General features: G+C 36.8%; 1 protein-coding gene across 3 annotated transcripts in view; it reads left to right on the top strand.

The window, feature by feature from the left end:
* RGS12 (regulator of G protein signaling 12) overlaps positions 1-16,150 on the top strand; it is a 90,510-nt gene that overhangs the window by 19,082 nt on the left and 55,278 nt on the right. For 2 of the 3 annotated variants that reach the window (XM_052780597.1, XM_052780598.1), the window contains exon 3: positions 5,796-5,915. In XM_052780597.1, the coding sequence (XP_052636557.1) occupies positions 5,796-5,915 (120 nt within the window). Of the gene's footprint in view, positions 1-5,795; positions 5,916-15,839; positions 15,972-16,150 lie in introns of those variants that run through there. The other variant, XM_052780600.1, reaches the window with a different exon arrangement.

Genomic DNA, 16,150 nt, shown 5'->3' with positions numbered 1-16,150 from the left:
CATTGTGAAACAGTTCTGAAAGCATTTGAAAGCATCCTTCTGTAAATGTAGATGATCAGGCTAGTTAGTGTTTTTTTAAACTTTTTAGAATAGCTCCCCTTCATATATTTTACCTTTCCCTCTTCCTGCTCTTCCACACAGCAGCCAAAATCTCTGTCCCGTAAGATTCAACCCCTTTAGTTTTCCCTTAAGGTCACAAAGTGTAACGAGTTTTCCATGAAAAGATTAAATTTGCTAGAAGTTGTGAAGATGGCCTAAGCCTCACAGTTTTTCTTCCTCCTCTTTTCCCCTTTCTGGATTCCTGCTGCCAGCTCCCTGTATTTTGTCGTTGTCAAGGATGCTTGAACACCTAGCAAAAATCTCCCACTTCCTTGCAGCTCCTGGAGTACAAGAGCCGCCAGTGTCCTCTCCTTGCTACCTCCTTCCTGCTCCTCCAGCTTTAAAACTGTTGTACCAGAGGACAGGAATCTCATTGTTTTATTACTTATATCCAGATATTTGGATAAAAGGACAATATATGTTTAACTGTAGAGAGACACAAAGACTATGTAGTGCAAAATGGAAATTTCAGGTTGTTATGTATGACAATTTGTTAAAAGGTTATAATACTTGATAAGTGCATGTGCTAGAATATGAAAGAGCATGATACAGCTCAAGCTATAGCTGGTAATTTCTTTAAGCTAATTGAAGATGTTTTCTAAAGGTGTTTGGTTTCTTTGGGTTCTGAATAATTGATAAGGTTTTATCAACTTGCTTCTGTGCACTCAAGCTCCAGGTTAGAGTATCGTATTGACTATCATAGTTTCACATTGCATTTTTTTGGTAGTACCAACTTAAAACAGTTCCTGTCACACTCGGGCTGGAGTTGGCAGTTAGCATCATCAGTTGTGTTGGCATGACTGTCTGTGGATCTGTGTTAGAAACAGGATTATTTTATTTTGTAAACTACAGTTTATTGTTAGTGGAGATAAGGGGGCAGCCATGCTGCAACTTGGGAGCTGACATGAGTGCTCAGAGGTACATGCAAAGTCCTTAAGCTAGCACAGCTGCTGAAAATAATATTATATGGAGCTACTGCCTAAGTTGTTTATCAGTTAGAATTACTTCTAAGAGCCCATCCTTCTTCTTTCTGTCTTTAAAGAACTAGATTTGTGCAAGTCACCTTGTATTTGATCATTTTTGTTCTTTCTGTCCCTCTATTTGCAGTCTAACGTGTCATATGCTTCTTCACTCTGTCTTGCTAATACATGAAGTACAACATTTTCCATTTTCTCATTTGTACTTTTCTTGTACACCTTTCTTATTATCAGACAGAAACTGTTCTCACTTGGACATTTTCACAAACTGCTGCTATATCAATCCTCCTCTGGTGATTTTTGCTTTTAATGCTTTTCTTGTCAAGTAGATTAGGAGGTAGCTCATCCACAAGGCCAAATAAGCAGGTTAAAAATTAAATAAAAAAAAAAAATGTATTTGAAGGGAAAGACAGACAATAGTTTGGTCAGTGATTGATGGTTATTTCAGGGGAATGTATTTGCACTTGACATTTCCTGTTAGCCTAAGGAAAAAGAGTGATCCAGTTATATATTAAAAAAAAAATTATGCAGACCCATTCATTGTCGTGCTTTTTCTCTTATAATTATACATTTAGCTGGTTTATTTCAGTCCATGCTAGTTCATAATTTTTACTTTGTTATAAGAGTAGAAAAAGGAATGGATTTTTTAGAGCATCAGTGTGTTTATTCCTTTAATCCTTTGTTGTTTTTCCTCTCCATCTGCCAAATCGTAACAGGATAAAGGCTTTTAGAGATATGTTCTTTTGTACTTTCACCATGATAGATAGTAGTAGCAGGTTATAAGTATCTGTATTGCAAAATGCAGAGGATGTATTGCTGTAGCACATGCTTTTCACTAATCAACTTGTTTTCACAAATTTCTGTGCTTTTCTGTTTGTTTCTGGATTCCTGAAATGAAGGCACTTAGTGAAGTATCAGATGACTTTAATTTCTAATACTGTTCTGTGATAGGATCTCTTAGATATTCTTGTATCTAGATATTTTTAGAGTTTTCTTTCATAAATTCAGCAATACAGTGTTTCTGGAAGAGAATCTTTAGGATATGATAGTAAATATTTCTAGGGTTTATAGGCAATCTGTATTTTAAAAAACCCACAGCCCAATGTTCATGTAGCAAATGTCAGTTGTTTAGTTTAGAGTGAATGAAACAGCGTTTTGTTGGTCATATAGTGTACTGTTCTGAAATTTATTTAGGTTCATTTGATGTTTTTTAATATCTGTTTAATAGTGTAATAAAGGCTTTTAGAAGTATGATAATTTCTTTATGGCTAACAGACTGCAAAATTTACATTAATATCAGTCGTTGCACTAGCAATCTCTCTTTGCTCAAATACTGTGGATTTCTTTAGCCATGCTGATTAGTACATTCTAGTTGCAATGGCTGTTCTCTCTTCAAGTCATGGATGCTTTTATTTCCAGCTCTTCAGAGTCCCATGAAAAACATTTGCCAAAATGTTGTTACTATATGCTTAAGCAACGTGATTCTTTCTTTATTTGTGTGCGTGTGTGTATGCAAGGCAATTTTTTTAATTGATCTGCAGAAGGAGGTCTGCCTTCATAGTCTGAATGTCTGGAAGAGAGTCAAGAAAAGATGAAAAGGGAGACTTCTCAGCAGCATTACCAGGAAATTAAATACTTTGTGAACTGAAGTCTTTTTTAGCAATGTCTTCCTTAATTTCCTAGATTATTAATTTGATTTTTCAGAGCAAGGAAGAGATTTTTGTCAGTTGAAAACGTTTTCCTAATTGCAATTGTTATCCAAATGGGTTGGGGAAATGGTTAGCTCAGTGAATTTTTATATTTTGTAATTGTTTCTTAAGCGCTGTTTTATTCTCAGGGTCTTTTTTTTTTGCTGCTTTTATCTTTATCATTCCATCCAGGGCTCAATAGTGAGTTTTGTGTAAGAATGTCAAAAATGGTAAATAAAAATTCTGATTGGATACTAATTACTGTTCTGTTTTCTACTACCACACAATTTGCAAGTGTTTTTTGTCCACTCTCCCTCTTTATCTTTGTTATGTTTCTGACAACAAATAGGTAAGCAGCATTTACTTCTAAAATGGGGCATCTGGTAATAATTAATCTTATCTAGAATCTGCTTCTCAGTGGAATCTAATTAGATTTGTTTTCAGGCAGTTTGTTCCTCTTCCTTCAACTTGTAATGTTACTGTTTCAAAATTTTTTTTGAGTGTACATTTTCTAGTTGTATGTCTTAATCTCTCAGAATTGTGTTTGGCAATCTCCACTATTTAAACATATATTGGACAGTTCATATTCTTTTTGGGCTGAATTAGATAGAAAAGTGAAAATGTATTCGTTATTCAAAATAGATATGACTGCTATTGATAGGTTTTTTTCTTTTGTTTCCTTTCACCAGTTTCCTTTTATGGAAGATGAAGTTCTCTGAGGGATGCATCTTGTTTTGAGAAATACATGAAAGACCATTAAGCAGAATCCATACTGTGTAACTATTTCATTAATTTCAAAATACCAGTTATACTTGCACTAATGAGGTCATTAATTTCACTAGCCTTAGAATTTGCTGAGCTGTTTGTAGTCTGATAGTCTTTTCACCAATTCACAGATTAAGAATTTAAAAATTGCAAAACTGGTGTGGTTATACTTGACTACTGGTGAAACCTAGTAGTTGTACACATATATTCATGCTGTTTTAACAGGAACATACTCATACAGGAGAAGCCCTGTTAGTGTTTTGGTATGTTATGCAGTAATAGTAATGGATACTGCTGAATTTATTCAGGGGTTAATGCGGAGTTCACTGTTTGACACAGATTACAGCATTAGGTATAAGCTTTCAGTTTAGACGAGAAAGACTGCTGTGACTGTAAGGTATCAACCAAGCACGAACCACCTCAGTGGTACCTGCCTGGATAAACAGATGATTTTAAAATTGCTCAGGAAGACAGGAACTGTCCTCATTCCGGTGGCTCCTATCTGTGAACATTTATGGAGAGCAACTTTCCTGTATTCACATTTAGTCGATCATTTTAGCAAAAGCCATCTTAGCTTGTTTATACTGTGCTTTTAAATGTTCTCTTAAAAACCTTAGAAGCTAATCTCCAGTTGCTGGATTTCCAGTTTTCCTTGGCAGAACCTGCCTAATTTTCTTCTCAGCCAATAAAAAACCCCACCTTAGTAAATTGAAAATTGTGAGGGAAGGAAATTTCACATAAAAATGGATCACTTTTAATACTGAATGAAGAAGTTGGAGTCTCAGCCTGTTGCAGTGATGAACCCTGCTACGTACTTTGGATTCAGATTCCTGTATGCTGTGTTATGTCTTGACATTTCTATAAGCTTGTAAACAGAGTCTGTTGTGAATACTGGTGACAGTCAGAGCCCTGTTGGTAAAGAATAGTGTTGACTCCATGGGAATAAGCAAACAGGCAGACATCTTCTGTTGGATACCTTATCTTTTATTGCAGTAAGGAGGCTGTATAATATTCTCGATGCTCTTCTCTACTTTGTATGAGTGGTTGTTAGCATGAGATTATAAGGATGTGAAATTTATGATTGTTCTTTTGGTTTATGTGATGTATATAGACTTTCAAACAAGTGATCAAAGGGATACCAAAATATTTCAGAATTGAGAGCACAGCAACTTGCCCAAAGGAAGAAACAAATATAAAATTTAATAAATATTACAAAGCTGCCAATAAACAATTATAAAAGTACTAATAAATATATTTTTAAGCTTACTGTGATGAAGAAAGATGCTGAAATGAAATAGAAGAAAATTTACTCTGAATTAAACTCTTATTTTCTAGAGGAAAAAGCATCAGAAGACAGGGAGGAATTTTCCCCACATTGAATTTTACAGTGAAAGGCATCCAAAATTTCAGGCACATAATCACAAGTTTTCATAATGTAGTGAGTTTATGTACATCTGCTTAGCACCAGTCACTGACTGTGTGCCTACTCTTAGGTTTAAGCTTACACTTTGCCATTTGGCATAAACTAGATATGTACATGCTGAGCTGTTGTAGCTTAACTGACATCTGGTGACTTTTTAAGGAGAAAGAGTATGATTGTGAGGAAAAGAGAAAGCCATTAGATTTGATTATTGCAGCACCAATTCTGGTCATGGAACATCCAAGTGAGGTAGTTTCTTTCCTCAGAACAAAAGTTCCTGCATTTTGTACTGTGTGATTTAAAAAGTTGGACTTTACAGTAGCAAGCCTTTAAAAAAAAGAGTAGGGAAAGTAAGATTTTTAAAAGTGTGGAGAAAGATTCCAACAGAAGCTGGGTGAGGTGATTTCTAGGATGGTAATTTCCTATAGAAAGAACAAATATTTTGTCATTGTAAATATTTTCCAGTTAAGATGGTAAAGAGCTAGGATTGTCTTGCTTTTCATTAAACTCTGTCTACTAATACTGACATGTAGCATGTGTACACTTTAGCAACCAAACTGATGACTCATGTTTATACAGTAACTTAATGCTGAATATTTATAATATTTGACTTGAGACTGGAAAAGTCATAACTTTAATGATTTTAATACATGATTTTACAGGGGCATGGCAAGTGATCAACTTGTGTTGAAATTGTGGTCCTGTTACAGGTTTGCAAATCCATCTCCTTGGAATTCTGTACCTACCAATGCTTAAAATTTAGATACTGTCACTATGATCAGCAATGTACTAAAATTAAAGAAGTAAAGAAGTAAAATTATAATATATATTGTCTGTTTTGTTTAGGGTGCAAAATTTGGACATCCAATGGGATTAAATCAGGCTCCTCCCCCACGTTCTTCTGTTCGAAGATCATTTGGAAGATCTAAGCGATTTAGTATTACTCGTTCTCTGGATGACCTTGAGGTAATTAACTTTCACTTAAAACTTAGAAGTGAGTCCTGAAGAGGAACTTACAGTAGTTAATGCTGATCATTAATGAAAGAAAGTACATAATATCTGTAGTGTAATAAAGTTAGTAATCATCATATGACATTTATGCGAGAGGAATACAGATTTCAGGTATCACCTGACTTTTGCAGTGTTTCTTTAATAGTTTACATTGATGCCAGCAGTGGCCGTTCTTTCTGTGGGAAATTTAGACTTTGTTTTACCCATCACGGCTGGTCATGTAAAGCAAAACAGTACAGTTTTGGTGATCAAAATGTTCATCATATCTTAGAAATCATTGTATCATGATATCATATAAAAAATCAAATGCTTATCATATTCTTTTTTTTCATTCAGCTGATGATCAATGCATTGAGAAAATTTGGGGCAGTTAAATTTGTTGCTGGACCAGGCTCTTTACATAACTTACTAAGGAATGTAGCTTACTGAGTATGGAAAAGTTTTCAAAAATACTTAAATAGGTTTTTCCTCCTTATATGTCAGTGGTTGAGAAAAGGGAATTCCCAATCAACTTGGTGTTGGTCATCAGTTATGGTGATTTATAATAATGCTATTTCACATCTGGTATAACATCAGCTGATGCCTGGGCCTCAGTTGCCAAACTTTGTTGATTTTGGTGAAAACAAGGAATGAAAAGCCATATGAATTTAAAAAGCTACTCCTCCTGCTCTGCTGAGAGCCTCCCTCAACCAGCTGTAGGAATATGGCTTCATTATACCTTCTTTTCTAGTGTGCTTCCTTGGGAAAACCTGACCCATAGTGATGTGAAGAGAGATTTTTCCCTTATCCCTTTATCATGCTTATCTGGAAGAAGGTTTGTGGTTGGGGAGAAACAAAAATCTGTGCAGAGCTCTTGGCATAGGAACCATGTAATACATACTGTATTGCTCTTCAGCATGGGAGGGAATGTGGCACACTGATTCCTCTAAATGGAAAGGAGGTGTTTAAAAAGCGTTTGAGATGGGAGGAGGAAAGAAGGAGATATTCTGAGTTTCCTGCTGTGGGAAAATGTAGGAAGAACGGCATTTCACTGAGTCTGAACTAAAGGAGAGGGGACCTCAGTGCACTGGATTTTTAAGGAACAAAATATATGGAAGTAGCTTCTGGCGTGCTTAGGGAATGCAGGTAGGAACTGTAATTACTTATTTCTTAAATGTTTTAAAAGACATTTTTCATTGTGGTCTATTTCTATCTTGTCTGAAGCTTTTAAGTATCTTGCTTATTTTTTCTAGCCATGGAAAATACTTTTTCATTTCTTTGCACTCATAACTTTAATAAAGTAAGTGCATAACTTTAACAAACAGAGCAAGATCCTCTGGATAAAGCTGTTTCGGAACCGTCTAGCTACATCTTTCTTCATCAGAAAATGGTGATTCTTCTAAATTAAAAAAGCTTGCTACTATATATATTACCAGTTTTGACAGAATTTCTGGTCACAGTAAGAGAGAATCCTCCCAGAATATCTAAGAGCCTAGTGCTAGTAATTCACGTGCAATAGGGAGAACATGGTTCACACCATGTTCTTCCAGGTTGAAATTTCATATAGATTTATATGCACATCTCATATTTTGAGAGTGTTTTAAACACCAAGGATATAATTTAATTTCTGTTGTTGGAGCTGTTTTACATTACATAAATATTCATTAAAATAGGGACTTGGTACTCTCCATTAGTTTCAGAAAGATGTCATAGTTACTGACCTAAAAAGTTCATTTTTCTTTCATTATGTCTTAGTTGGTATTCGTTAGTGTATATAAATTAAGTAGCACCAACAGGAGGAATTGATGCTCTCTCTGTTACCCAGTGTCCTAGTTGTTACAGCTGTTACCTTGGATGGGGAAACTTACGTTCTAGGTCATGATATGAATTGGACAAAGAAACAATCTGTATTAAAATCTGTATTTGGATGAATGCCCTTACTATATATAGCTATTTGGGTGTGGACTGCTCTCTGTCAATTGCTTCTTTTCAAATTGAAATCTCTTTTTTTCCCACTGCATGCCATAAGAGAACGATATCGTAGCTACCAGGAGAAATACCAACCCAGAGAAGAATTTCAAAAACTTCTTAAGTCAAAGCAAAATAGTGTTGAGGTGTTTTGATTTTGGTTCTAACTTTAACATTGCTACTGCAGCACTTTTCCCAAGTACTGTTACACTAAGTGTAGTAGAACACAATGTTGTTAGTACATGTTTAGATTATTTCAGGCCACCTATTTAGAGTTGCTGGAAGAGGAAATAACAATACCAGGAAATTCTTAGAGACTCCACCTTTGGAATAATGATCATGAACATATTATATAGGCTACTCAGCTGCTTTTGTGTTCTCTCCAGTTAGCTTAGCAGAATGGATAAGGTACTAACCCAAACATGAAGTTTGAAAATGAATATGGTTCTCTGAGCTTGTGGGTTTGATTCCTGCTGGCATCCAACTTAATCTTCTAAATTCAGCGGTATAAGTAGTTTCCATGCAGTTTCTTTTATGGGCATATGCTGAACACTGTTCATTTACTTATGGGTCTGAAGAAGGCTGTATTTGGATTTTTTGTGAAAATATGAACTTGCTCCTCTTGTCTTTGGGGCTGTAGTGTGTGAAATATCAGCCGCCAGTTTTGCTGTCTTCTGCCATAAGGTGGCGTGATTTCTTTGCAGTTTGGTTTTTTTTTAACTCTATCCAAAAATAAAACATATTTTTATATATATTATTTTAATAAATAAAAACAATGATTGCAAGAGAATATTTCATTTTTTCTTTTAAATTGTTAGATTATGGCTGGCAATACATGCACAGGCAATGTTCTTATAAGGTTAGAATTAGCTGTAATGATACGGTTGCCCCTCCTTAAACATTTTCCTCTTACCTGCAGAAACTGTATTATACATACAAGAAAACAGACGAGTTTGTAGGATTAACCTCTAGGTGCTTTTTTTACTAATAGAACCTGTATACAAGATTATTTTAAATCTGCAGGGATCAAAATAGGATGAGAGTGCAAAATTAATGGATGCAGTTATGCTATGACTATGGTGCAGAAAATGTCTCACAGACCACACAATTTTATTTCTGAACTGTGGAAATTGTGCTTGTTCACACCAGGGCTGAATATGATTATCTTGTAAGTTGGAACTGAATTAAGAAAATTAGCATGTCTACTATATACCTTAATTATGTTGTTTTTAATGTATTTAGAACTTTTTCTTTATTAAATTACAAGAAATCTGTTTTTGTTAAGAACAGATTCCTATTTTGTATGTAGTAATAAATTTTCCTGTGTGAATCATTTGTCGTTATGAAATAGTGTCCATTAACCACATTAAAATTCTGTGATTTCCACCAATTTTATTTTAGAGCATGTTTGCTGGTTCATATTTGCAAGGTGTAGCTTAGGCTAAATGGAACTTGCCATGATTTAGGATTATTTAATATTTGGACTAATGAGAGAGCATGATCCTATCTTTCTTCCTACTTTTCTTCCTTGTAGGTAAGTGCCACTACTTTCATCCTCTTGCACGATTCTGTCCTGGCAAAGGCATTGTTTATAGATTTATAAACACATTAAAGGTGTCTCTGTGAGACTGCAGAGACTAGAACACTGCCTTTGTAAAAATTTACGTTAAACAGAGTAACCCTTTTACTCATCAACAGTTTTAGAATCAGATTCCATGACACTTTCAACTGTAGCTCATTCCATTCATATTTTAATTTTTCTTGAGGTCTGTAAAAATGGGGAACCCTTGCAGTATTCCCTTGAAAGCAACAAATTTAGGTTCCTCCTCGCCAAGGAGAACATTCAAAGCTGTTGCGTTTCCTGAAAATCATTGTGGCACTTGTACTTTTGGTATTTCTCTGTGGTTAAAAATAGGGCAGAACAGTATACTGAGACACATAATATCTTAGGCAAATAAGTGTCAAACTCTTTGAGTTTGCTAAATAATCTTTAAATCTAGAGATCTTTTTAAAATTAAAGACTATTTAATTCTTTTATCTAAATATCAGGACAAAAAAGATGGCTGTTGCTGCTTTTCTTCTTGTCCTCATCCTGTTTTGGAAGCCTAAAAGAACATTTGTTGGATCAAATTTCTAGAGTTTAGTAATGTTTTCAAAGTTGGAATGTATCATATATTCCTTTTAAAAATCAGTGTGAGGAATTTTGTTAGAATGTTCTATCTTAATTATAACCATTAATAATGTAGTATTATTAGCTGTTATTATAGATAATAATGCTTGATTTTTTTTCTGTTTTGTTAATTCCACTGAAGCAGCTTTTTTTGCATTTCATCTGCTAATTGAAAGCATACAACATATCTCTTGGTATAAGGTTTTTATACTAATGAATGACATGTCTCTGCTGGATATTAGCTTTGGCATCTGTGGGTGGCAAAAACCCCTAAGTGCTCATTTGACTTAATAATGAGTTTTTAAGTGGGTACCTGTCTTTGTTTGACTGATTTAAATAATCAGACAAAGCTTACACAGGGAGATAATAGCTTATATTAGACCAACTAGTATACTAGGAAAATCAGACAAGAAGAGCTAAACATGCCCCAAACTTTTCCCATTCTGTCAGTTGATCTAATAAAAAGTATTAACTCTCCCTGCAGAGCTTGCTCTACTGATGTTCTTAGATCATCGGCACGGCCACAGTGCCACTGCTATGGCTAGTAATAATTATGTGTTTTAAATCAAGAGGCCGCTTCATTCTCAGCTTATAATTGTGACTTTAAAATTTGAAAAGAACGTATATTTTTGTCTTAGGTTTCACCAATTTTTTTAAGCTATGATAACTTGACATGGGCTGCCAGTACACACAGGTTCCACCGTGTACTACCTTTAAGTATTGCATCTTTTGCATGTATTTTTTCCTAATTTTTATCTAAGATGTAACTAACCAATTGATAGTTTTGCTGTCTGCTTTCATGAAGGTGGAGAAAAGGCCAGCTGTGAAATAAAACTGCATGCAAGAATAAAATCTTATTTTTTGTACGTGAAAGGTAGTTCTGTATTTTTATCATGCTAATAATAGAGTTCTTAAAGGCCTACTCCTGTCTCCTATATGGATATTCTGGAGTCCAAATGCTAAGACAGTCCAGCCCCCTAACACTGCTGTTTTGGAACCCTCATGGATCTGTGACCACAGCCTGGGTTCTTCGTTTCTCTTTGAACCTGTTTGTTGCGGCTCAGTGGAGTAGCAGTGAATGAGTAGCAGTGATCCTGTTTCTCAGAGTGTGCGACCAGGGGTCAGCCTTAAAAACAGTGCAAAGAGTAAGATGTGTGCATGGTGGTTTTACAGTCACTTGCTATAACAGCTCAAACCCTCTTGCTGAACTAAAATATATACCTTTAAATAGTGTAATAGTCATGACATTAAACATTGATTTCTTTACTCTGAATTACTGTAGTGTATGAGGTCATGAAGCTGATCAGTAAGGCTTTGGAAGCATCCAGTAGTTTCTGCCAGGCATTCTTCTGCCCTGTCCAGGTCTTTGACTGTTACAGTCCTGGCTGGAGTTATTTCCCTACTGTGCTGCGTAGTGGCTGCAGACCTGTGCTGGTAAATGAAACAGGGCCAGGACACGGGGTCAGGCAGGGGATTGCAACGTTTGTACTGTCACGTTGTTAGAGCTGTCATTTATGTGGCTTCGTCCTGGGCCAACTACTGTGTTTTCTCAAATGACTTTGGACATGGTTTAGAAGTTAGCCCTGATAGCTAGCATCGCTGTGCCCAGCAGGCAGCTTGGGTGCAAGCAACTTGATTGATAGAAGGTTGGGAGAGCTTGGTGGTATGATAGTGGCCAGAAAGCACCAGCTGTCTTTGGAACTACGCAATACCTTATGGCGCTGGTACAGATATAGCCAGTATGACTGTACGTTACCATCATCTCATTCTGGATGATGCCTATGTTATCCCTTAGACATGTTTTGTTGCTGTCACCATTCTTAGTATGTCTTAAAGACTTCCAAGAGCATAATTTTTTCACATTTGGCTCTCTAGACTGCTCTATTAGGAATTTCAAACTCTTTTCAGAGTACCCTAGAGAATCTTCGTCAGGCTTTTACTTTGGCATGTGTGATCTTATCAGGTACTTTAGTTATATCCATTGTTACTCCCTAAAGAAGGAGAACATCATGCTAGCAGTATACATTTATTTATTTTTTCCACAGATTGTGCACTAGCATTAATGCTAAGCCTTTGCTGGTAGTTTACACTGTTCCATAATTTTTAAAAGATTACCTGTGTATGCTCTTAAGTTTTCCTTACATTTATAGACTTTATCATGGAAAGTTCTTATGCTCTTCATGCTGTTTAGTGAAGTATGTGACAAAGGTGGGTTGGTCAACAGAGGAGTACAGTTGCATGTAACCGCTTTATCATGAATTGGAGATACTTATTTCTAGATACAATCCAGAATGTTGAACTGTATGATTTTTTTTTTTCCCCAGACATTGATAATAATCGGATTTGTTTTCTGTTATTGCAATTGGTAAAATGACCATACTTCAGTAATTTTACTGGTTACTGTTTTCTTGTGCTTTTGGATTATTTTCTTTATTTCAGATTCTGGAGAAATTTGCCCTGTAAATTTGCAGGTAAAAAGAGGAGTAGTCAGAGAATGTGCTGAGAGCTGGATCTCATCTCTGCTTTCTTTGTGAGGTGCATATGGCAGTGCTCATCCCATACCTTGGTGCCTGAGAAGAAACCAACAGTGCTGCCTAGGATGGATTCCATAGGGGATTCAGTCCCCATATGTGCAAAGATAGTTGGCACTGTGTGGAGAAACTTCTCCCTGAGGAAGCAATCAGTACATTGTCTGACCCTGCCAGTCAAGTGCTGTCCAAGCCTTATTGCCTCTGGGCTTGGCTCTCCAGCACATGCCAATTTCTGTCACGGAACCAGAGGCACAGTGTATGCTTTCAGGGGCTAGATACGAACTTGTATTCTGCATAAATCCTCAGGCAGCAGGCCTTAATTCTTGTCAGTAGCCAGTACCGCCATTCTTAAGATGTGTGATTAAATGGATGCAGGTGAGTGCATAAGCTGTCAACACCTCTGATGCAGCCGCGTTGTGGAACTACAAGGATCAGCCAGGGTGAACAAGTTAAAGTAACCACCTGAAGTTACAGAGAGGTCATATCCCTTAGTTCAGCAATATGAGGTATCAGACCTTGGTTTTGGCTCTAGTCTTTTGGTTCTGGTTTCCTTCAGTAGCGATGAAACAGTCAGTGCTTGCAGAACTGGGACTCTTGGTAGGTGGGCAACCTCTCAGGAGTGTCTTTTGCCATAACCTTTGGTACCTAGCGCTCTTTTAAAATTGGGCTGAAATGGTTCGCTCTTCTGGGTCTAATTCATGAGGCACATGACATTAAAGCAGAATAATAGCTTACTGCACCGGGGTCTGTTGTTGAAACCCAGAATTATTTGCTGCTTAAGGCTGCTCCTTGCTTCAGTCTCTTATGTTACACTTGTTGATTCAAGAGCATCTTTTAAGGCTCCTCCCAATAAGGTGAGCAGTGGGGTGAAGGTACTCAAGGTAATAAGGACAGGAGCAGTCTCTGAAGATGAGAGCAGGCTGCTTTTATAAGACTGAATGACTGGACAACAAAATGGCAGATGAAAATATATGCAGATAAATGTAAAGCAATGCAAATGAGGCAAAATAGCCCTAGCTTCATATATCAAATGATATATATGTCTTTGAGCTGACTGTTTCTTCTGAGAAGTGAGGTCTTTGAGTTATAAGGGAGAGTTGCATGAAAACATCAGCTCAGTACAGTAGCAATGAAACAAAATGCTGCATTATGAATTATTAGGGAAGGAATAGAGGAAAAAACCCCCACATAATGATTCCATTGTATACATCTGTGATTTGCCCACACCTGGTCTCTTTATTTAAAAAATGTTATGATATATTAGAAGTAGAAAGGGTTCAGAAAGGCGTAAGAAAGGGTACAAAATCATGGGTGACATAGAAAAAGTAGTTGGGATTGACTGCTCACTGTCTCCTTCGGGACAAGAAGTCGGCACCATTAATTAAACGTAGCTGGAGCCAGGAGCAAAACAAACATAAGAACACGATTGTTCATGCAGGAGGTGAGTCTGTGGGACGCCTCACCGCTGAGTGCTGTGGATGCAAGAAATCTGCATGTCCTGGGGGAAAGTGGACAAGTATTTGGAAAAGAGAGCCACTGGGGATTATTAAGGAGACAAGCCACACCAGGTTCAGGAAATCTCCTGGACTAAAAATACCTGGAGTCTGGGAGAATGTAATCAGGGAAATGTGCTATATGTTGCCCTATGCTACTCGTCGGTAGACATCAATGTGTGGCCACTGCTGGAAACATAATACTGGGTTTGGTAAACCCACGTTCTGAACTGATCGTGTTCTTCAACTCAAGGATGGGCATTGCTTCTCCTTAACTGTGGGATTATGGATTGTACTATCGGTGGAGGAAGCTGTGTTACCTTTCACTTGGCGTAAACGTGTTTGTTTGTAAAGTAAAGGGCTCGCTGACCATAGTATCTCCTAGCGCAGTGTAACTGCCTTGAGCTTTGGGAGCATTTGCTGTTTGTGCTACAGCTGTCTGAGGGAGAGGGCACCTGCAGCTTTCCTGGTTAGAGCTTCTGCTGCAAAACAGGTTGCCCATGCAGTTCCCGGGTGGGAATGAGGAACTGGGTGGCTGGTTTAATGCCTCTCTGTTCCTGCCCTCCCTCGGCTGCTCTTCTTGTTACCCGGTATGTCTTTTTGTCGTGTCACATGCTAACGGGGGTAAGGAGGGATTTTTGCTCTGTGAGACCTGGTTACTGTTAGGGAATGAATTAAAGCATTATTGAATGAACTGAATTGGTATTTCTAAAGTATAATCACAGAATATATATGGCACAAATGATAGCCCTGTAGCTATCCATGAATTGTTTCTGACCCAGTCTCCATGCTTAAACTGCTGGGATTTTGACTAGGAGTTGGTATCATTTAATTTTCACTGTCCTCATGGATTTGTGAGTCCAGTGAAGTTTAAAAATAAAAAAAAGAGGAGTCACCTGTGGAGCTTCTATTAGTTGAGCTACTGCTTTTTATTTAATATTAAATCATCACAGCATTTCATCTGTTCTCCTGATACTTAAAAATATACAGTAAAAATCCCATCTACTTCTGAGGAACTGCAGGCGGATGGTATTTAAGCATTATTTGTTGGGCAGAAAGTGTGTGCATTTCTTTCTGAAAATACACAGATATTGCTGGTCTGTCTGGAGAGTAGGTGTGGTATTGAAAATTATGAGAATCATGTTTCACTTGGAACGCGATCCTTGTAAATGCCAATGCCCTGCTTACTCAAAAGAACACGGAGCGTTTTGGTAGGATGAGATAGATTGCATAATATGCATACATGTGATTGTAATCATACTGAGACACGTACCTACATGCCAGAAACTGAAAGAAATTTGCCGTGAGTCTTACAAGTTTTAACAATTTTTTTTTCTTTAAAGTATTTTTAGATTTTATTTTAAGTATTTTTAATAGGCATTGATGGCCTAGTTCATTCAGATAATATACTCATCAAAGGGGAATGTATTAAAAAAGAGAATACGTTGGAGGAGAAAACAATGTTGACTCAATGCTTAAACAAGTTTGGACAAATGTTTAAGTCAGAGTCCTGTAGGCCCTTACCGAATGCATTTTACATTAGCAGATTCCTCAGCAGCATGCTGTTGTCTTTACAGAAGCTTTATTGTTACACAGGACCTGCCTAAACACCATTTTAAAAGCTGCCTGTTCCTTTTGATGAGAAGATACAGAACCAGTATTGAGGGCGGAGATTGTGCTGGGGAGGGAGGAGAATGGGAGAGGTGTTGATAGGGCAACAGACAGAGAAGCCTCATTTTTTTACTGGACTCTGGAAGAAGTAAATATGTGTTCAGAAAGAGCGTAATAATAAAGTTGAAGGGACTGTTTCTTAACAATGAGCTATTAAACTTTATACATGGAGAAAACTTTTACTGATAGTCAAGTGTCTGTAAGTATAAAGTTTTGTTTGTCTAAAGCGAACAGAGAACAGGAATATGGTTTAATGACTAGTCTTCCGAGCTAAGAAATCTTGCAGTGAAATATGATAAATTATGCTTCTAAGGATTCAATGAGGTTTTAAAGAGACAAAGTTTGTAAGTATAAGTATTTAAGTTGACTTTCTATATA

The sequence above is a fragment of the Harpia harpyja genome, chromosome 2 (genome assembly GCF_026419915.1).
Source record: "Harpia harpyja isolate bHarHar1 chromosome 2, bHarHar1 primary haplotype, whole genome shotgun sequence".
Taxonomy (NCBI): Eukaryota; Metazoa; Chordata; class Aves; order Accipitriformes; family Accipitridae; genus Harpia; species Harpia harpyja.
This window is presented reverse-complemented; position numbering and strand designations above follow the sequence as displayed.